This window comes from Portunus trituberculatus, chromosome 46, assembly GCF_017591435.1.
Source record: "Portunus trituberculatus isolate SZX2019 chromosome 46, ASM1759143v1, whole genome shotgun sequence".
Taxonomy (NCBI): Eukaryota; Metazoa; Arthropoda; class Malacostraca; order Decapoda; family Portunidae; genus Portunus; species Portunus trituberculatus.
The window spans coordinates 16,137,168-16,161,414 of NC_059300.1; the positions used below are offsets into that span (position 1 = coordinate 16,137,168).

The window sequence follows — 24,247 nt, forward strand, 5'->3', positions numbered from 1 at the left end:
TTGTAAAATCAAATTTTAATTACAGTCTCAGTATAGCAAAATATATGACTTGGAGAAACAGTGCAACTTTAAATCAACTACATATTAAAGCTAATGGAGGCCTGTTTATGTAGTTCAATAATCAATTTCATGAACATAATAAGATAGCCAGAGACAAAATGAAAGATCTCATTACTAATGCCGTTGACACATTTATATGACATGTGCTTTTGTAGAAGGTTGCCACATTTATAAGATGCATCTGATTTCTCCAGAAGGTGATGATGATGCAGACTCGGGAGATACAGACAGCAGCAGTGAAGTGCCTGGAGCAGAGACCTGTGCCATCTGTCTCGGGTGCATGCGAGGAGAAGTTGGTTCCCCAGAGGCTTGTGAACACACTTTCTGCCTCATCTGTATTCTTGAATGGGCAAAGGTTAGTTGATAAGATGTAAGTGGATTGAAGGATAATTGCTGTTTTCTTTTTTTTGTCTAATTTGAATTGTCTTTTAAAAATTTGAGTTTGGGACAGTAAGGATAAAAAATGTTGAAAGTAGGTAAATTAGCATCATGTAATGAAATCATGAATTACTAACCATGAAGCTGAGTGTAGGAATCACTATTATTCTTGCAGTTCTTTTCTCACACAGACAAATCCATCATGCCCTCAAGATCGTAAGGCATTTACCAAGGTGTTGGTACGATTAACCCTGCAGACTGAGAAAGTGGATCGGGAAATTCCAATTAAAAAACAGGAGTCTGAGTTGGTGCTGATTTCTGAAACTGACAACCCCACCTATTGTGAGGTAACAATCATACTGCATTTATTTTTGAGAGACTTTATTTTGGTACAGTAGATGAAGGCAGACACATAACCCAGTTGTTACATAACCTCATTACTTAATCTCATCCATAACAATGGTTATGAATAAGATATGAAGAATTTTTAAAGTTGTCTTGTTGCAAAGAGAAAATCCAAATAACACCTGTCCAGACTCACAGAAACTCATATTTGTGCAGGAAAATTATTCAGATACTAATTGTGCTAAAGATTGTTCCTGAGATGAGTCCTTCTGTCCAGGTGTGCAATGAGTGTGACCGGGAGGAGCGGCTACTGTTGTGTGATGGCTGTGACTTGGGCTACCACCTGGAGTGCCTTGACCCTCCACTGGATCAGGTGCCAGTGGAAGAGTGGTTCTGTCCTAGCTGTACAAGTGCTGAACTTCCTTCCACAGTGAGTGTGTGTCATTTGCCTACAGTTGTCCGCTGGTCACCCAGACAGCCATTTGTTTCTCTATAAAAGGAGCTAAGCTTGTAGTTACTGATCACTGGGTAGGAGTGAGACCACTCACACTCCACATACTGGGACAGTTAGGTTACAACCTCTTGGGTTACATTCTGTACTACTTGTTGCTAGCAAACAGAGGCTACACATTAAAAAGCTTGTCCAATTGCTTCACCATGCCTGGGACTTGAAACCAGGTCTTCTTGATTGTGATATGAGCATGTTAATCCTTACATTATGCAGCATGTAATGTGGGTGCTTGTGCTGAATCTTTTATGCTCATTCACTGAATGATTTTTTTATCCATAAACAAGCAAATTTCACCTTAATCAGTGTATTAATAAGGAATTACTTTGAGAAATTTACCTCTCAGAAAGTCATGTGTTTTATAAACCAAGATTTGGCATGATCATTTATGTACATATGAAAAGTGAAGAGTAGACACCATCCAAAATGATAATTTACTCCCAGCGATAACTAATAGCACTAGTTCAGTGGCTGCTGTGAACCTTACATTAAAGCTAGTTGTGATCTTGCTGAATGTTTCCCTTTGTGTCTCACAACTCAAGGGGGCAGTCACAGTTTGCCATCTAAAGACAATTCTCCTTCTGAACATAAAACTACATGCACTTACTACACATACACCCTTCACTTGAAAATCAAATTTAAAAGAAAAATGGATACTCCAAACCATGCCTTGGAGTCCCCTTCTGGGGAGGGGAACCAAAAATGTCCCCAGGTCAGACTCCTCTTTCAATAATGACCCCAAATGCCTTGACACCTCCCTCAACTTTTTCTACATTAACTTCTGCAACATGTTGCAGAAGTTAATGTAAGTCTTAGATCTGATTTTCAATTTCCTCTACTAAACTTCATCTTCTTTCCCTCACCAAAACACAACTGTCTGAGGCAACTGACAGTAGCTCTGTTCCCTCCTACTTTCTCTTTTCTCATTTTCGGTCCAAAACTGGATGTTGTATCTATGTGCAATAATTTAACTTGCTCTTGTACCCATGCTCTTGAATCTTCTGAGTTTTCCACCATCTGGCTTCGACTCAACAGTCACTCTCTAACTAAATTCATCTGTGCTGTCTGTCTCTCCCCTAACTCTTCTGACTATAGTAAATTCTTTGACTATTTAACATCCAAAGTGGAGTACATTCTGTTCTACCCTTTCACAGAGATTTCCATTCTTGGAGATTTCAAAGTTCACCACCAGTTTTGGCTTTCCTCTCCTTTCACTGACAATCCTGGTGAACTAACCTTCAACTTTGCTATCCTCCATGACCTAGAGCAACTGGTGCAACACCCTTGTCATATATATATATCTTGGAGACACGCCCAACATTCTTGATCTCTTCCTCACCTCTAATCATTCTGCTTATACTGTCACCCTTTCATCTCCGTTGGGCTCCTCTGATCACAATCTGATTTCTGTATCTTGTCCTATTTCTCCAATCCCTCCTCAGGATCCCCCAAAGAAGAGATGCTTTTGGCATTTTGCCTCTGCCAGTTCGGGGGACCTGAGGAGGTATTATGCTGATTTTCCCTGGAATGATTACTGCTTCTGTGTCAGAGACCCATCTCTGTTAGCTGAACGCATAACAGAGGTAATAGTGTCTGGTATGGAGGCGTACATTCCTTATTCTTTTTCTCAACTTAAGCCTTCTAAACATTGGTTTAACACAACCTGTTGTCATGTTGTATATGATAGAGAGGTTGCCCACAAAAGGTATTTGAGCCTTCCATCTCCTGAATCTCATGCACTTTATATCTCTGCCCAGAATCATGCCAAGTCTGTTCTTCCACTTGCCAATCACTCCCTGATAACAGAAAATGTCAAAAATTTTCAAACTCAAACTCCTCTCCAGACTTCTGGCATCTAGCCAAAAACATCTCCAATAACTTCACTTCTTCATCTCTCCCTCCCTTATTTCATTCTGATGGCACCACTGCCATCTCTTCTGTCTCTTAAGCTGAACTCTTCTCTCAAACCTTTGCTCACAACTAGGGATCGACAGATTATTGGCCAGGCTGATTATCAGTGCCGATATTAAGCATTTTGATGCATATCGACATTGGCCTTTTTTTTTTATTTGACTGCTGATAAGAGATAAATTTAAAACTGGGTTATTTTGGCTCTGATGCAGCTGCACCTATCTGTCTGCTGTCACTATTCTGTCTTCTGCATTGTCCCACCCACAGCACCATCTGATTGGTTACAAGCAGAGCCACGGTAACAGCCAATCAACAGTGAAAGCTGTGCATGCACAGTGCTTACACACACATTGGAGATAAACACACAGTGGAGAACAAGGAACATACAAGGAGAAAGTTATGGTATGGGTTAAAGTTTGGAGGACAGCGGTGGTGCTGCCATCTGTCAGTAGCAAGCAGTTTCATAGAAAACGTTCTCAAAAGTAACTTATGAAGATTTCGCCCATGCTCCCCCCTCCCACCTCCTATTTTTTCCCTATATTCTCTCGTGTTAATAAACTTATAAGGCAAATGAAACATATATATATATATATATATATATATATATATATATATATATATATATATATATATATATATATATACGGTAAAGCCCCGATTATCCAAAACGAAAGAGGGGAAGCCTCTTTTGGATAAGCAGATTTTTCAGATAATCCAGATTTATGATTTTTTACCTAAAAAAATACTATTTTTTTTTTAGGTAAAAAAGAATAAAAAAAAACTACTGTAATGAAACACCCCCTCTCCTCTTGGGGCATGTACAACTATCTCCCGACACCAGTCTTACCATGTATAAAAGCCTTCAGCTTGTCCAATATCTCCAGCTTCTGCTGTATGGTAAGGGTGACTTTCTTCCTTTTCCCGGTTTCTTTGGGCATGGTAATGGTGAAAGAAGCGAGGTGGAAACACAGGTTGTAGAATGTGGCTGGCGAGTGTAAACACAGTGGCGCAACTGCCAACTGCCATTTGTAAACAATGAAAGAAAAACAAATGCACGATGCGCTAAACAAAGCACAATTAAAACGTATTTATTTTAATTGTTCTTGTTAATTTTAAGTGTTATTTTAAATGTTATTGGAATTAGCTAAAGTAGTTGAAGAGTAAGTTGAAAAGTTAGGGATGTCAATCAGTCATAATGCATATTCGCCAAATTACAAACGCCAAATATGGAGAAACAAAACAAAAGTTCATGGGATAGTTTGAATAATGTGTTAATAGTGCATATGTAGTTAATTTTATTAATTTTCATGTATTTAATGTTATAAAATGTTTTAGTATTAAAAAAAACGCAAATTTTAATTGCATAATCCAAATCAATTTCGGATAATTCCGTTTTTCAGATAATCCGCTTTCGGATAATCGGGGGATTACTGTATACAGTGGTGCCTTGGAATACAAACTTAATCCGTTCAAAGTTTTGTTCTTACTCCAAAACATTCTTACTCCAAAGCATCAAAATACATGTATTCTTATGGAAGAAATTATAATTTGTTCCAAACCACCTCCCAAGACCAAGAAAATTGTATTTTTCACCTTATTTCATACTTTTGCATACTATTACTATATATACTACTACTACTACTACTACTACTACTACTACTACTACTACTACTACTACTACTATTATGTTATAACTATAAAAAATAGGAAAATAAAGCAGGATAATAAGCAAAATGTAATATAATGAAAATTCAACTTCTTGTGGTCAGAAACAAGCGTCACCACATCCTCCTCATGTGACTCCATCAAGCCAGCACCACACACTCTTATATAAGCAAATAAGTTTTTCTTTGATATACTGTATTCATTATGGAAAATAAATCAGGGAAGTAAGCAAATTGTAATATGAAAATTCAACTTCTTCGCAGTCAGAAACAAGCGTCAACACGTCCTCCTCAGACGACTCCATCAAGCCAACAATATGCACTCATATTTAAACCAATAACGAGATAAAAATAACGATTCCAATATTGTCATGCATCATAATGTGTTTCTGAAATGCTTACTTATCCATGAAAATACATGTATATCTTATATTTCACCAAGAAATACATAAAAAATGATAAAATACAGCATACTGACGTAAGTGCTCTCATCATCGTCACGTTTGGTGCCCTCACACTTCCACAAGCATATCCTTGTAAAAGCTGATACATGAATGGCTAAGTGTCCACCATCTTGAAAACAATGGGCCAATGACAGGCCTCGATATATGACAGATAGCCTCAAGCATAAACAAACTGTGCGGCATAAAGGAGCGCGCACGGTCCAGATACTATAAAATATATCTGGACCATCGAAGCGCAGCTTCTGAAAAGCACCATGATCATGCCTGACAGGCTCTAACATAAGAGCCACGATCGTGCTTGACAGGCTATAAGGGTTAAGGCTTTTAATTCATGAGCTGGATACTCTCTCTTCCCCTCAGATTTTCTAGAATCTTCCATATGTCTGTCTGTATGTCTCATGACCGTGTGTGCTGCTACGCTAGGCAATGATTTTAATAACTAAAAATAAACTTAATATTATTATCTGTGGCACTACAAAACAACAACCAAACAACTGCAAACAACACTCCTGAGGCAATGAGGCAGTGTGGTGCCCCAGCATGCAGTCAAGTGATCGCGCAGTTCTGCACGTAATCTGTTGACCGCCTTTGTTATTGTTCGCACTCCAAAGCAAAGTTTGTCCTCCAATGAAAAAAAAAAAACAATATTTTTTGCTCGTAGTCCAAATTGTTCATACTCAAAAGCATTCATACTCCAAGGTACCACTGTGTATATATATATATATATATATATATATATATATATATATATATATATATATATATATATATATATATATATATATGTATGTATATATATATATATATATATATATATATATATATATATATATATATATATATATATATATATATATATATACATACATACATACATATATATACAGGCAACCCCCGCGTAACGAAAGTTCACAACGGATTTTCGCTACAACGAGGGTTTCAGTTTACTACCATCTGCTCGTTTAACGAACACCAAACTCGCTTTAACAAAGTTTTATCCAGGTAATTTTTTCCAAGTTTGATAGCCCCGGTGTATCATGCAAGCCGACAGGCTTTTGAATACACTAGCGCCTCTCGTGGACAACACGTGCACCACTCACTCCCCCTGTTCAAAACAATAACAGCGTCAGCAGCAGCTCGTCTTCCCTCACTCAACATACCACCAAAACGCCCTGCAATGTCGCGTAGCGTTGCTAAGAAGACCAGGAAGTCTCTTACTCTCGAAGTGAAGCAGGATATTATTCACAGACACAAGAGAGATGAGAAAACTAATAGCATTGCTTGCCACCATCTTGACTCCATCTACTGTCTCTTCTATTTTCAAGTCAGCAGACTCTATTAAGAAGACTGGTGAGACTGTATCTTCCTTGGAAGCTAAAAGAACCACCTGAACTCGTGACTCTACAATGGATAAAATGGAAAGCCTTGTGGAAATATGGTACATAAGTTTTGTATGTGATACAATGATGCGCCCTCTGTTTACATTCCACAGGTTGCCGGTTAGTGTCTTTCCCGTTTCACTCTTCCTCCCTTCATAAATTTAAGATCATCAACATTATAAAGTTATGTACATACATACATTAGTGTACATTATAATGACTTAAATTAAACTGTCTAAATGTTTAACTTCATAATTTTTACTTTCATTAAACCTTTCATTGTATTATGATGCACTCTCGCTTTGTTTACTTTCAATGGAAGTTCAAGTCAGGGGTTAAACTTGTTATAATTGGTTCACTTAACGAAATTTCGCTTAACGAAGGGTTTTTTAGTAGAGATGTACCAATGCATCGGTATCGGTATCAGAATCAGCGGTATCGACCCATTTTTTGGGTATCGGTATCAGTATCGGCTTAATTTATGCCGATACTTCCAATACCTAAAAGGAATTTACTACTTAGTGATATATTCGATATAAGATATTGATGATACCAAATTAATATAATATGGCGTATTAAGTTTCCGTGGTGATTACCGTATGTCATAGAATACTGTTTTCTGTGGTAATAAACCACAACCTCTAAATTGGACGTGTATGAAACGCATATAGGCTGAACTATGGCATCCTGTCACATGGTCGGTCATGAGTCACCATGCATTGTCACGACTCACTGTCTTTCAGTCAGACGCTGCTCCTCCACCCACACAAAGTTCACGCAGGTGAAAAGCTTATGTTTTTTAACTATAATCTAAGAATGTCGAACTTCAGATATTGAGAATCCAACAAAATGATTTGGTGTATATATATATATATATATATATATATATATATATATATATATATATATATATATATATATATATATATATAGTTAGGCATTTTGCATTATTGTAAATAACAGCATATTCTTATTTGATTTATAATTAACAGTGCTAGTGCTAGCCTTTTCCAAGCTATCATACTGGAATAGGTGGAAGCTCAAATTATATATGTATATTAATTTCAATGCAAGTTTAACTTTTGAGTTACTTGTGTTAACCTAAGGATGTAAAAATTCCGTAACTAAGAAAGTAACGATTCTGTTTTGTAGCCATGTGCATTGTGTATAATTTGTTGCATATTAATTATTTAAGCTCATAGCAATACACTAGAAATTTAGAATAAACTAAACTTTTTTCTATTTAATTGAAAAGATTAGGTGAAAGCTCATTTTTCTGAATTGGTCTACTAATGTCTAATGAATTAATATCAAAGGATGTCAGATTTAATTAAAGAGAAACATACACAACAAAATGAGTTTCTTTTGCTAATATTTTGTGTCTGTTTTACAATTTTGATAATTTTTAAAATATTTTTGATCACCAAAATATCTTCAATAAAATTAATAATGAAAATGCACAAGACCAAATGGTCGCTAAAGGAGTAAGAAGTAAGAATTTAAAATAACTGACAAGGATCAGAAGACTGAGAAGATATTCATTCCAATTACTGAGTAATTTACCTTTGCAAATGGCTTCAAAACGTTCTCAGAAGGACTTACAGCATCCCCCAAAACAAAGCCTCCCATCTGATAACGCCGCCCACCAACTCATCCTGGTGTCCAGTGCAGTAATCACTATAAGTAGTAGTATCGGTATCGGTGGTATTGGTATCGGTAATGGTATCGGTATTTGCCCAATTAGGTGGTATTGGTATCGGTATCGGAATCGGTCAAAATTTTGGTATCGGTACATGTCTATTTTTTAGGAACGTAACTCCTTCGTTAAGCGGGGTTGCCTGTATATATATATATATATATATATATATATATATATATATATATATATATATATATATATATATATATATATATATATATATATATATATATATATATATATATATATATATATATATATATATATATATATATATATATATATATATATATATTACACCGTTAGAATTGCATTTCATGAAATGGGCAAACCCAATTCATGAAATGAACCTAACCTAACCTAACCTAACCTAACCTAATTAACTAACTAACCTAACCTAACCCAATTCATGAAATGTGCAATGGAGTGGCCATTTCATGAAATGGTTAGGTTAGGTTAGGTTAGGTTCATTTCATGAATTGGGTTTGCCCATTTCATGAAATGGGCAATTTCACAAACGGGGTGTAACATATACATACATACACACACACACACACACACATATGTACAGGCAATCCTCGCTTAATGAACGGATTATGTGCCTAAAAAAAACGTTCTTTGCGTGAATTTTTGTTAAGCGAACCAATTATAACAAGTTTGACCCCTGACTTGAACTTCCATTGAGAGTAAACAAAGCGAGAGTGCATCATAATACAATAAAAGGTTTAATGAAAGTAAAAATTATGAAGTTAAACATTTAAGCAGTTTAATTTAAGATTAAGTCATTATAATGTACACTAATGTATGTATGTAAGTAACTGTATAATGTTGATGATCTTAAATTAATGAAGGGAGAGAAAGTGGAGCGGTAAAAACACTAGCTTGCAACCTGTGGAATGAAAACAAAGGACGCATCATTGTACCGCATATAAAACTTATGTACAAGGCTTTCCATTTTATTCATTGCAGAGTCACGAGTTTGGGTGGTTCTTTTAGCTTGCAAGGAAGATATGGTCTCACCAGCCTTCTTAATGATGTCTGCTGACTTGAAAATAGTAGAGACAGTAGATGGAGTCAAACCATTGTGGCGAGCAATGCTATTAGTTTTCTCGCCTCTCATGTCTGTGAATAATATCCAGCTTCAATTCGAGAGTAAGAGACTTCCTGGTCTTCTTAGCAATGCTAGGCGACATTGCAGGTCTGGTTGCAGGGCGTTTTGGTGGCATGTTGAGCGAAGGAAGATGAGCTGCTGGTGGACTCTGTTATTGTTTGGAACTAATAGTGGGGAAGTGTAGGGGAGTGAGTGGTGCATGTTTTGTCCACAAGAGGCGCTGGTGTTTTCAAAAGCCTGTCGGCTTACATGATATGGTGGGGCTTTCAAACTTGGTAAAAATTACCTGGATAAAATTTTGTTAAAGCGAGTTTGGTGTTCATTACATGAGTAGATGGTAATATAAGGAAACATTCGTTGTGGCAATATTTTGTTGTGAACGTTCGTTAAGCAGGGGTTGCCTGTATATATGTATATACAGTGTTCCCTCGCTATTTCACGGTTTGGCTTTCGCGGCTTCACTTTCGTGGTTTTCATACTACTCATAGATACGTTCTGCCGATTTTTCGTTATATCACAGGGTCTGTGGCGTCACTTACAAATACTGTACGTACAGTAATTCGGTAAGTTGGTGTGTAATAGTGACGACAATGTATGTAAAGCACTGTACAGTCGGCGCCACGGGTATTGGCGCGAAAAATGTGCGCCAATACTCGTAACAAATTAATAAAGACCCCCATTATACACCTAAGAAAACCGACACTGGTATTGGCGTGAAAGCACATGGTAGAGTAGGCGGAGCTTAAGACCCACGTGCAGTCAATAAAGATCTCAGTTGCCTATAAAATAACTCAGTTGCTTTTTGTGATTATTCGTGACCGCATCAATTGTTTTTTTCTGCTCTGACGTACTGTGTTTTTTGTGGGATTTTTGTAATAATGCCACGAGGCCCAGAGCTCACAAGGGAGAAAATTGCAGCAATAAGCTCACTTTATAAGGCAGGAAAGTCTAACAAGGATATATCAATCCAGACCAGAGTATCGTTGTGCAGTGTCGAGAGATGGACAAAGAAATGCAAGACAGCGGGAGGTGATTATCCCCCACTCCAAGTCAAGAGGACTGAACCAGCTAAAAAGACATCAAAAAGGACTTTGAAGGTTATCCAAAGACAGGTGGAAGCTGAACCAAGGATAACAGCTAAAGAATTGAAAGAAAAAAATCCAAAACTCCAGCAAGATCTGTCTGTTAAGACAATACAATGCTGCCTCAAGGACGATTTGTCTTATGAGCATCGGGCACCACGATGCAAACCTCTTCTGATGGAGAAACAGAAACAATTGTGTGAAATTTTGTAAGAAATATCTAAATTGGGACAATGAAAAGTGGAAGAAGGTTTTGTGAACCGATGAGGATACATTTAATGTTACTGGGAACCGAGGAGGTAAGGTTAGGCTCCGTCCGGGTACGGACCCGTACCATCCCAAGTACACACAGGGGACAGTCAAGCACCCTGATAGTGTCATGGTATGGGGTGCATTTGGGTACTATGGTGTGGGCAAGCTGGTTATATTACCTAAAAACACAACAGTGAACAAGGAATCATATTTGGAACTGTTGTGTGACCATCTCGAGGACTGCTTTGATGCCTGTAAGAGTGAGGTGTTCATGCAGGATGGTGCCCCTGCACACACGCAAAACTAATCAAAGAATGGCTTGAATTTGTAGGAGTGGATTACATAAATGATTGGCCTGGTAATAGTCCAGATTTCAATCCAATTGAAAATGTGTGGGGACTGATAAAACGAAGACTACGAGGACATAACACAGCAACTGTGGAAAAGCTTGTGAAAGAGATTAAGGACATTTGGGACAACTTAGAACCCTCAATGCTCCAAAGATGAGCTGAATCTGTTCCTCGACACCTTGAGAGCTGTCTGAAAAGGAAAGGACTCCCCACAAAGTATTAGAGGCTGGTAGGTTCTACATATATGTTAGTATTGCACTTGTTTTAGTGCTACAGATGAAAAAAAAAACATCACGCCAATACCCGTGGCGCTGACTGTACATGTATTGTTTGTATACATATGCAACCTCACCCAACATCTTCCCTTGTTGTATTCAAGGCCTATAGAATAGAAGGTTTACCTACGAGCAGCTCTAAGGGAAAAAGGGCTGGGGCTAGTGACATAAGCGTGTTCACCAACAGGGGAGCTTCCTCCCAGGATGTGTCTTTCTTGCACGGAAACCTCACGCTCTCCCTCTGCCCGCTGAGCAAATCATAATTACCTGGCACAGGAGACAAGTTTTGTGAAGGCTTCTCTGCATCCTATTACCGCCCCACACCTCTACCTGCCAGGTCTCTCTCTCTCTCTCTCTCTTTCTCTCTCTCTCTCTCTCTCTCTCTCTCTCTCTCTCTCTCTCTCTCTCTCAGAGCACTCTCTTTCTCGGTCTTTGACCATTGTATCATTATAGTATTTAATGATATCACTACTCTTTCTGCTATTAATTATTATTATTATTATTATTATTATTATTATTATTATTATTATTATTATTATTATTATTATTATTATCATTATTCTTATTGTTATTATTATTATTATTGCTATCATTAAACTTTTGCTATTATTATTTTTAATATTAATATAGTGTTGCTGTTTTCGTTATTATTATTATTATTATTATTATTATTATTATTATTATTATTATTATTTCATTTTTACGTTACATATATAACTGAGACAATTTATATCTACATAAGTAACTGAATGGGGACCTGTCATTAACTAGACATCAGAAATTTACTAATGTCTTAAGGTGCAAAATTACCAGGAAAAAATAATGATAATGGTTTTCATTTATCACATACTACATATTATATACTACTGATAACTAAAACAGTCATGCACTGCACAATTCGGCATTGTGACCAATGTTGGTGTGGAACAGAGAGAGAGAATGGAAGAGAGAAAAGCATGTGAACACCTACCCAGCAGCTTGCTAACTGAACCAACGTCCCCGCTCTGACCACTTGTGAACCCGCTGATGTCACATCATGGATGTGATTATTAGATCCATTTTGAATGCCTTGTAGGTCGACCTTCTATTCCATGGGCCTTGGTTGTATCTTGCCAGTCTCGTCCACACTGTTTGACTGTTTCGCATACTGTATCTTCTTGTTGTGTTCGCGATAACTTTTTTTGTTTAAGTAGTGATTCGTTAACCCCTTACAATGCCTCCTAAGCCCTGTGCCCCTGTGAAAGCTTCCTCTAGTGAGCCCAAGAGGAAGAGGAAGATGATGACCATCAGTGAAAAAGTGAAACTTTTGGATATGATCAAAGAGGGCAGAAGAGGGTTAGTGTTACGTATCATGCGAGAAGGGGGGAAAGAGAGAGAGAGAAAGAGAAAGTAAATGTATAATTACAGTATAAGGTTTTATAATTAATTAGATTTAAGTAAAATACTGTATATGTAAAGTATAAATACAGTTTACATATTTTAAACATTCTGGTACCCACATACACATACACGAAAATTCCTAGGGAGGCAAATCCTGCTTCGTGGTTTTTCACCTTCGGGGGGTTCTGGTATCCATTAACCGCGATAAACAAGGGATCACTGTATATATACTGCAAATGAATATCAGCTCGAAATATCGGTTATCTGCCTCCTTTACTCTTTATCGGTACTATTGGTATTGGCCCTGAAAAACCCATATCGGTTGATATGGGGTTGATATGGGGTTGATATCACAACTCCACCTTGGATGATTCTGGGCTTGTCCCTCCCTCTCCTCCTCCCTCTGACTATTTCATGTCTACAGTAATTATTAAAATTCTTCGTAATGATGTTTTTCATGCCCTCGCTGGCCTAAACCCTCGGAAGGCTTATGGTCCTGATTGGGTCCCTCCTATTGTTCTCAAAAACTGTGCTTCCGTGCTTGCACCTTGCCTGGCTAAACTCTTTCAACTTTGTCTATTGACTTCTACCTTTTCTTTTTGCTGGAAGTTTGCCTACATTCAGCCTGTTCCTAAAAAGGGTTCTAATCCCTCAAACTACCGTCCTATAGCTTTAAATCTGTCCTGAATAGGAGGATTCTCAAAACATCTGTCCCTTCACGATCTTTTATCTGATCGCCAGTATGCCTTCCGTCAAGGTCACTCTACTGGTGATCTAGCTTTCCTTACTGAGTCTTGGTCATCCTCTTTTAGAGTTTTCCATGAAACTTTTGCTGTAGTGTTAAACATATCAAAAGCTTTTGATAGAGTCTGGCATAAAGCCTTGATTTAAGCTGCCCTCTTACGGGTTCTATCCTTCTCTCTGCAACTTTATCTCAAGTTTCCTTTCCGACCATTCTGTTGCTGCTGTGATAGACGGCCACTGCTCTTCTCCTAAATATATTAATAGTGGTGTTCCTCAGGGTTCTGTCCTGTCATCCACTCTCTTTCTATTATTCCTTAATGACCTTAACCAAACTTCTTGCCCTATCCACTCCTACACTGATGATACCACCCTACATCTTTCCATGTCCTTTCAGAGACGACCAACCATTCAGGAAGTCAATAGATCACACAGGGACGCTACAGAATGTCTGACTTCTGATCTTTTTATTATTTCCAATTGGGGCAGAGAAAATCTAGTAGTTTTCATCGCCTCAAAAACTCAATTCCTCTATCTATCAACTGGACACAACCTTCCAGATAACTATCCCCTATTCTTCAATGACACTCAACTGTCTCCCTCTTCCACAATGAATATCTTTGGTCTGTCCTTTACTCATAATCTTAACTGGAAACTTCCCATCTCATCTCTTGCTAAAACAGATTCTATGAAATTAGGCATTCTGAGGCATCTCCGCCAGTTTTTCTCGCCCCTCCAACTGCTAACCCTGTACAAGGGCCTTATCCGCCCCTGTATGGAGGACTCTTCTCATGTTTGTGGGGATTATTAGTTTTATTAGATAGGGTGGAATCAAAAGCTTTTCATCTCATCAATTCTCCTCCTCTGACTAACTGTCTTCAGCCTCTTTCACTGCTGAAATGTTGCATCTCTTTCTATCTTTTATCGTTATTTTCATGCTAACTGTTCTACTGATCTTGCTAACTACATGCCTCCCCTCCTCCTGCGGCCTTGCTGCACAAGGCTTTCTTATTCCTCTCATCCCTATTCTGTCCAACTCTCTAACCCAAGAGTTAACCAGTACTCTCAATCATTCATACCTTTCACTGGTAAACTGGAATTCCCTCCCTGCATCTGTATTTCTGACTTCCTATGACTTGTCTTCTTTTAAGAGGGAGGTATCGAGGCATTTGTTCCTTATTTTTGGCTGACGCTTTTCTTATTTGTAGAGAACCATCATTCAAGTGGGTCTTTTTTTTTTAATCTTTTCTTTTTTTGCCCTTGGCTCTTTCCTACATAAAAAAAAAAAAATCAACAGAAATAACCGAGGAGTTATTGCAAAAGCATATGTGAACCACCCTTATACATCATTTTCACCAAGCAGATGTAATGAAATCTATATCACATAAAATTTAAAGTTATACTGTCATAGTGGTATTATTTTGTTTATATTTTTTTATGATCTGCAAAGTCTATATCACATAAAATTGAAAGTGTTATAGTGGTATTATTTTGTTTATTTATTTGTTTTTTATGATCTGTCTTCTAGTTCCAAAAATAAGCTTGTGGGCTCTGTAATGATTAGGATGGGCTGGGCTGCTTATGTTCAAAGTCCAGAAATTAAATACAACTGTTGCTCTGCTCATTAAATTGCTGTTGTTAATATGAAGGTTATTTTACATTATCAGGATCTACTTAACTAACCAGGAGAATCTGTTGACTTGCATAATTGTACATAGCATAATTGTTGGCCATTATCATGTTATCAGATCGATGGTGATATAGATTTTTTACCTCTGCAGTAGCTTGTGTGTCTTGATTACTCAATGGCGTGAGTCCTTACAGCTGACCATTTTCTGCCTGTTTCCATTCTACAGTAAGTCCTCATTATACGGTACATATGCGTTCCTGAAAACCTTACTGCAGGAGGCTCAAAACCCTCAAACATGTTGTGGTCTGCACTATCGGAAGCAGATGTGGAAGGGCCAGCTGTAGCAGGGTCGGCATGTTTGACTGGTTTGAAGAAAGAGGATATGGAGGAAGGGCCAGCTATAGAACCATCAGCAGCAGATGTGGAAGGCCAGCTGTAGCAGGGTTGGCAGGTGTGACAGGGGTGGCATGTCTGACTGGCTTGATGAACGAGTAGATAGAGGACTGTTTAGTGTTTCTTATTTTTTTATCATAGATTTCATAAATCTTGACACTTTTCTCTATGTCATGAGCCACTTTGCTACTCCTGGCAGGATTTGGGTCACGTCCCTTCAGGGTTTCCAGGGCGTTTTTGATACCCCCCGAGACATTCTCTAAGAGTTTTGATGTCCAGACCACGCACAGGTTCTTCTTCCTCGTCTCCCTCTTTTTCTGCCTCCTGTAGTACATTGTCTAGCTCTATAAGTTCATCATTTGAGAAAGGTTCAGCATGGCTTTCTAAAAGATCTTAAACATCATCATCATCAACTTCACCGAAGCCAGCCTTATGGCACAGATTTACTATGTCATTTCTGATTGCACCGATGTTGTCTTCAACAAAGCCTGGGAAGTCATGCGCGCATTCTGGCCATACTTTCTTCCACGCCAAGTTCATGGTAGATGTCTTCACTTTGTTCCAAGATGACTTGATGTTATCTAAGGCCTGCTTGATGTTATATGACTTCCACCATTCTCTGATAGTGGGCTTGCCAGGCCCATCTATGCTCTTTATCAGTTGCTGCATGGTTTGCCGCTGGTAGTAGGCTTTAAACGTCTTGATGACTGTCTGATCGATTGGTTGGATCAGAGCTGTGGTGTTTGGGGGGAGGAACATCACCTCTATATTCTCCTCCCAGTTTTCCATGGCCCTTGGGTGGCTGGGAGCATTGTCATCTATCAGTAAGAATCGGTTGGCAATGTTGTTAGCTGATGCATACTCCTTAAGAGTTGGAGACAGATATGATGTGAAATAGTCCTGGTGTACTGAAGTGATCAGCCATGCCTTTGGATACAATTTCCATACCACAGGTAAGTATTGCTTCAGTAACCCCTTGAGTGCTCTCGGGTTTTTGGAATGGTAAATGAGGAGTGGCTTTAGCTTCAAATCCCGTTCTGCATTGCCTCCAAGTAACAGGGTTAAGTGGTCCTTAGATGCTTTAAATCCGTTCGCACTTTTTTCTTCCTTGTCAATATAGGTCTTACTGGTCATCCTCTTCCAATAAAGTTCTGTTACATCATAATGTATAACTTGTTTCTTGCTGTAGCCTTTCTCTAATGCACTTTTCAATTCTGGCTTGAAATTGCCAGCAGCCTCTTTGTCGGAACTAGCAGCCTCACCTGTTATCTTGATATTATGGAGAGTTGAATGTCGCCTGAATTTATCGAACCACCCTATGCTTGCTTTAAATTCAAAGTCTTCCATTCCCATTTCTACCTTCAGTCTTTCAATAATGGACAACGGTTTCTGACAGATTAAATTCAAAGGCAGACCCATATTTTGACAATTATGGTCGTCAATCCAAATTTTGACCAACCTATCCATCTTATCCATTATTGGCTCATGGTGTTTTGTTAGCAATTTGCTCTGCAGATCCGTTGCATTCTCCCCAGTTTTTTATAGCCTCACGATTCTTTAACACCGTCCAGACTGTCAACTGGGCTAGGCCCAAGTTGCAACTTACGCCAGACATACTTTCTCCCTGCTCTTTCCTCTTCAAAATATATAATTTTACCTCCAATGTCAGACCTCCTCTTTTGCTTTGCCTTTTCAACTCCAGCAGTGTCTGCAGAACATTTTGGGGTGCTTCACTGTACGTCATGATAATACCCACAAAAAACACGCCATAAGGATTTCACTTGTGTTCAGTGGGAAACGCGGGAAGAGATTGATTGTTGTGGTGGCTGCATGGCATGGTGGCACTACAGTATGGTGTAAACAAAACATGAGCGGATACCGTATCTGTGAATTTTTCTTACCTTAAATAGAATCAAGGGTAGTAATTACCAAACACCATAACTGTGAATTTACCGGATAATGAAGTACCATATAAGGAGGACTTACTGTATCTTAGACACTGAATCATCAATCTACTACTGCTTTATAATATGTATATCTTTCAATGATAATTAATGGTACTTACTTATTTAAAATCTATCTGGTAAAATATTGCTACAAGACCAGAATCACCATTGCTTATTGTGCCTCCAGGTTAGGGTTCGGCAAACACCTCAGAGTGAATCTAGCACTTCACAAGAACGGCCCCGCAGGCAGCAATCCTCTTCCCAACGGCCAAGGCTCATCCCACGCACCAGGGCGACTGAGAGGGTGAGGGACAGGATCATCAGGAAACGCAAAGAGAAACGCAAGAAGCGCAGACTTAACAGGAAACGCAAAGTAGGTTTATTTTTGTATATTAGCAGAAATGTGTGATAAGTGGAAAACACACTTGGTAGTTCAGGAGAGATAGGAAGTTTCCTGTTCATGAATATCAGATCTGGGAAAGAATTATTGTGGTGCCTCGCAATAACGGACTTCGCAGTAATGGATTTCGCTCAATAATGGAATGGTCAAACACTAAACAATTTTTTTTGCACCATAATGACAGTTTTTTCCTCCATGAATCCATAGTTCTGAAGTGGCCACGTGAATGAATACACATATGACATGAGAAACAAGCCAAAAAGTCTGTGTTTATCTATTTCTGCATATTAGATACCATTTTAATTGTTTTGTTCATCTATGATTTACAAAACTTATAGTAAAGTGCAGAGCGGCGACTGCTTGCTGTTGGGGTCACCATAGTGAGACATGGTGAATTGTGGTCCTGGGCTGGACCCACAGCCTGCCGAAGTGAATTGCGACTTAAGCATTTCAGTTTGAATGTTGTTGTGCAAGTGAGGATAATGACACTGTCATACTGAGAGAGAGAGAGAGAGAGAGAGAGAGAGAGAGAGCGGGTTTAATGAAAAGTGCAGACGACAAAAATAAACAAATTTCCCAATTTTTTTATTTTTATCTTAATTTACCGGTCTTTGGAAGTCTACAATTTAATTTCTTTCTTCTTTTAACTGAGTGTAATTTAGCATGAAGTGGGCTGGTTTTTTTTTTTTTTTTTTTTATTATAGATGACAAAACAACACAGCCCCTTCTCCAGTCCGAACACCCCTCTCTCTCTCTCTCTCTCTCTCTCTCTCTCTCTCTCTCTCTCTCTCTCTCTCTCTCTCTCTCTACTTAGTCCAACAGTTCTTGATATATATATATATATATATATATATATATATATATATATATATATATATATATATATATATATATATAATGTACAGGCAACCCCCGCTAAATGAAGGGGTTACGTTCCTAAAAAACCCTTCGTGAAGCGAATTTCTGTTAAGCGAACCAATTATAACAAGTTTGACCCCTGACTTGAACATCCATTGAGAGTAAACAAAGTGGGAGTGCATCATAGTACAGTAAAAGGTTTAATGAAAGTCAAACTTATGAAGTTAAACATTTAAGTAGTTTAACTTAAGACTAAGTCATTATAATGTACACTAATGTATGCATGTAAGTAACTTTATAATGTTAATGATCTTAGATTTATGAAGGGAAGGAGAGTGGAGCAGGAAATACGCTAGCGGGCAACCTGTGAAATGTAAACAAAGGTCGCATCATTGTATCGCATACAAAACCAAATTTTCACAGTCACGAGTTCAGATGGTTTTTTTTAGCTTGCAAGGAAGATATGATCTCACCAGCCTTCTTAATAAGAGTCTACTGACTTGAAAATGGTAGACAGTAGATGGAGTCAAGCCATGGTGGGAAGCAATGCTATTAGTTTTCTCGCCTCTCGTGTTGTGAATAATATCCAGCTTCACTTCGAGAGTAAGAGACTTCCTGATCTTAGCAATGCTAGGTGACATTGCAGGCTGTTTTGGTGGCATGTAAAGCGAGGGAAGACGAGTTGCAGTTGACGCTGTTATTGTTTTGAACTAGGGGAGTGAGTGGTGTGCGTTTTTTTGTCCACAAGAGGCGCTGGTGTATTCAAAAGCCTGTCGGCTTGTGTGATACAGCTGGGCTTTCAAACTTGGAAAAAATTACCTGGATAAAATTTCGTTAAAGTGGGTTTGGTGTTCGTTAAATGAGCAGATGGTAGTAAAACGAAACCTTTCTTGTAGCGAAATTTCGTTGTGTGAACCTTCATTGGTAGAATCTCGAATCTCGATCAATCTCATCTCAATATTTCGTATCTCGATTGCACCATCAAAAACCCATGATTCACATATCTCAATCAAATTACACGAATCTCGATCGCTATTTTTCATTTTGTTGTTGTTGTTAAGAGCTGCGATGATCTATTACGATCCCTTGAGCCCTGGAGAGATGCCTGTGGTATTCTCACAAGCGTTGCAGTTGGTTAGTCTTGTTGAGGAAGGCACAGGTGAGGCGAAGCACTGCTGATTGCCGTGATGAGTTGATGCCTGTCGCCCCAAGCAAGGTGGGCAAGTCAAATGTGGTTACTCCCAGGGCACAGAGTTGTTCTTGCATATATATATATATATATATATATATATATATATATATATATATATATATATATATATAGAGAGAGAGAGAGAGAGAGAGAGAGAGAGAGAGAGAGAGAGAGAGAGAGAGAGAGAGGCCTACTGGTGTGAATTGCTATTTTTTTATTAATTTTTTTTATATGTTATGGCTTATAGTGCCCATAGGTATATTTGAAGAATATGGGAAGCACTGTTCGGCTTCCACCCACTAGTGGCTCAGGTAATTTTATTTATAGTGGTACCCATATTAGGGCCTATATCACCACCTAAGTGCATCTTTGGAATAACCTCCTAGAATCTGGGTATCATGGCGACATGTAGGTAACTTTAAACCACTCAACAAATGGCAAAGTTTTAAGGTGGTACATGGTGGGATTTAAACCTATGCATGGATCTCATGCTCACCACTTTATCCACTATACCTATTTGAATTTTATTGGGAAATTGAGGATAATGGCACTGCTACAGAGAGAGAGAGAGAGAGAGAGAGAGAGAGAGAGAGAGAGAGAGAGAGAGAGAGAGATCACAGGGGTTGACCAAAAGTGCGGATGGCAAACATAAACAAACTCTCTAATCACTTGATTTTTGTCTTCATTTACCAGTCTTTGGAAGTCTACAAATTCATTTCTTTCTTCTTTTAACTAAGGGTAATTTAATATGAAGGCTAAATTTTCTTTTCTAGATGACATAGAAAGCAACAACAACACAACCACTTCTCCAGTCTGAAATCTCTCTCTCTCTCTCTCTCTCTCTCTCTCTCTCTCTCTCTCTCTCTCTCTCTCTCTCTCTCTCTCTCTCTCTCTTTCTTTCTTTCTTTCTTTCTTTCTTTCTTTTCTTTTTTCAAAGAGTACTTGTTCACCTTGCATATTACTGCCTTAGATTAGCTGTGAAGGTGGCCATGTGATGAGCTTACAGCAGGACAATAGTCTGTAGTGAGACTGCATAGGTATGGTGTGTGTGTAGAGGTATTGGGACTTGGCAACGTGCTCAGATGCCACGATCAAGATGGGGGGCGGGGGGAACACTTTTGCATAGAAAACACGCCTTGTTTTTTGCCTCAATGGTCAGAAACAATTTCTGAAGCATACCAATTTATGTAGAAACAGATGAAAAGAGAGAAAGACAGAGACAGAGGGCAAGTATATGAGAGAGGTTAGGAGGGGAAGCTACATCTTTAATTCATCTAATCTTGGTAAGACAAATTTGTTGCTACATATACTAATTACCCATATGTAATTATATATGTGTATATGCCATTATTCCCACACTCAGCACAGAAAATCAATCAGCACCTCTATATATAGAAATCATGCCTATGGAAGTTCCATGTCACCTCAGTGCGCATGTGCACCGGGAACCACCCAGCTGGCCAACCATACCTCAGATCCTTTCTGTACTCAGCATGGTCTTAACCTGTGCCTCCTCTCACTTCTTCCTGCCTTTTTTTGGTGCCCGCTTCCTTGCCACTTCCATTTCTACTTCTCCCTGAGTTGCCATGGCCGCTCGGAGTTGTGTTGAATGCAAGAGGTGGTTGCCGGGCGAGGCTTTAGAGCCGCATTCCTGCTGTGTGTCTTGTTGGCCCACCATGTGTTCCGTCGAAGACCGGTGTAGTGAGTGTTCCCACCTCTCCCTTCTCCAGTTCCAAGCATATGTGAAGGATGCTGAGAAGCATTCTGCTAAGGAGAAGAAGTGGGCCAAGTCATATGGCGGTTCCAGTGAGAAGCACTCTCGCCGGCTGGAGCCGGCTTCTGAGGCCCCTTGGGCCAGCAGGTTGGTCGCTGTAGAGTCTGATCTGGCTGCTATGAAGGTTTCTATTGGCCAGTTGTCAGCGGTTTTATTGCCTCTTGCCTCCGGTTCCGCGTTTTCAGGGTTTGCAGACGGCGGAGCGAGTGTGCGTCCTTCCCCAAGGTTGGTGCCGGATGTAGAGGAGCCCCGGTCTCCCCTCGGCTCAGGCTCTTTGGTGGTGGCTTCTGGTAGTAGTGGAGCGAGTCTCAGTGTGTCCCCTCTCCCTGGTTTGGCGCCGGGAGTGAGTGGGGGGCAGGGTCCTTCTGTTCTAAGCCCTGCCCGGAGTTGGTGGTCAGGAGAGTGAGTTTGTGTGCGGCCCTGCGCTCTGCCCCTCCACTGGTAGCGAGTGGCGTGCCTTCTCCTACTGTTCCTGGCCCTTCCATGGAGTTTTCGGGGCTCAGTGGAGTTAGCATATGTGCAGCCCCTCTCTCTAGTCTGGCTCTGTGAGTTGGGGTGGGGTCCAGTCCTTCGCTGTTTTAGGCTCTTCCGCGAACTTTTCTGGCTTTGGGTATATGAGCTTGAGTGTGGCCCCAGCAGTGAGTGTGGTGCAGACTCCTGCTGTGTCAGGTGCTTCCAGGGAGTTTTCAGGTCTTGGTGGAATGAGCTTGTGTGCAGCCCCGCTCCCTGGTGTGGCTCCGGGATTGAGTGGTTTGCAGGCTCCCACTGATCCTGTTTCTTCTGTGGCTGGTCCTGGGGTCGGTGGATTGAGTCTACACGCAGCTCCTCTCTCTGGTAAGGCCTCAGGGGTTTGTGGGGAGCCAGCTCCTGCTGGGTCAGTCTCCTCCTTGGGCCTTGTTGGCGGTGGAGAAACGGGACTTCATGCAGCACCACTCCCTGGTGGGTTGCTGGGTGATGGCAATTTTGCAGGCTCGGCAGGCGTGTCTTCCATTGGCCTGTCTCATGTTGATTGGCTGCATGGGTCAATGCCCTCGCAGGTCCCACCCCGGCCAGTTGATGCGGGCGCGGACCCGGGTGGCGCAGTAGTTAGTCAGGCTGCTGCCACGGGCTGGCTTTCGTTTTCTGAAGAGGTGGATGAGGTTTTTGATGACGTTCCCTCGGGGGAGGCTGGCACTCCGGATGAGAAGGGTGCGTCCTCGTTTTGTGTGCTTATTACCTCAGTGAGAGAATCTTTGGGTCTCCCCATGCCCTCTTCTCTTGCTTCCACTCTTCAGACTGGGATTGAGCGCATCTCTGGGACTTCACAACTTGGCCCCACTCCCTTGGTGCTGCCTCGTTCTCCCTTGGCTCTGGAGGTTCGCAGGGAACAACTGGGCTGTTCCCTGGTGATCTCTAATCCAGCTTCAGCCAAGTTCGCCTTGTCCAGGAGGTGGGCTTCAAGGACGAAGAGGTGATACACTCCAGAAGGAGATTCCTTTGGGGCTCCTCCTCTCAATGATGAGGTGCTTCATTTGGTGGAGAGTAAAGATCTGTCTGTAAGTCTTCCCTGGTGTATGGATACTCAGTTAGAGGGTATTTTGAGTAGTCTGGTTGATATCACTTCCTGGACAGATCAGGTTTTGAGGGCCCTTGCTGGTCTTTCCAGTGCTACCCCCCAAAGGGGCTTGGACTTCCTGGGAGCTCTTGCCAGGGCAAATTTAGATATTATGCAGCCCTGTGAAATGCTCCGTTTGAGGATGATGATGTTACGCAGGCAGGCTGTGGTGAAAACCTCCCTAATACTTATGGTGACCGGGAGAGACAGCAGTTAGTCTTCCCATGTTGGCTCCCACCTTTTTTGATGGTCAGACTCTTGCAACAATGGAACAGAGGGAGCTTGAGTCCTCGCAACGATCACTCGTTAACCAGATTGTTTGTGGCCTGGCTTCCACAGCTCGGGGCGTCAGGGCTAAGGCTGGTTGTGCCGTTGGTTCCCGACACCTTGTACTGGTTGTGCCTCTTTCAGTTCCACTCCATCCTGCTCCTAAGGTGAGTGGTTCCTTTCACTGTCGAGGAATCTTCCATGGCTGCTCTAGGGGTTGTCGGGGATCTCGCTAGGGACACTGTGGAGTTGCCGCTGCAAGTTGGGGCTTGTCTGCAGCGGCACTGGCAGGAGTGGGAGAACATCGGGGCCTGCGAGTGGGTGGTCAAGACCCTTCGGTATGGGTACGTTCTCCCCTTCCTCAGGGATCCTCCACTCTCGAGCGTGCCTGTAGAGTCCTTGTAGGTCCTTGTTACATCCTCTTTATGAGCCCTTGCGGAGAGATGTCTCGCTTAAGACCGTGTTTCTTCTGGCACTCACTTCAGCTCGTCGGGTTAGTGGGCTTCACGGCCTGTTGGCTGAGGTGCGTCACTCCAAGGGTTGGACGTCCATGAGCTTTTCCTTCGACCCCGATTTCCTGGCTAAGACTCAGTG

General features: G+C 40.4%; 1 protein-coding gene across 1 annotated transcript in view; it reads left to right on the forward strand.

Moving 5' to 3' along the window:
- LOC123519809 (NK-tumor recognition protein-like) overlaps positions 1–24,247 on the forward strand; it is a 145,855-nt gene that overhangs the window by 473 nt on the left and 121,135 nt on the right. Inside the window, exons 2-5 of the mRNA XM_045281326.1 lie at positions 255–415; positions 630–785; positions 1,061–1,213; positions 17,756–17,941. Of these exons, the coding sequence (XP_045137261.1) occupies positions 341–415; positions 630–785; positions 1,061–1,213; positions 17,756–17,941 (570 nt within the window). The 5' untranslated portion in view covers positions 255–340. The remainder of the gene's footprint in view (positions 1–254; positions 416–629; positions 786–1,060; positions 1,214–17,755; positions 17,942–24,247) is intronic.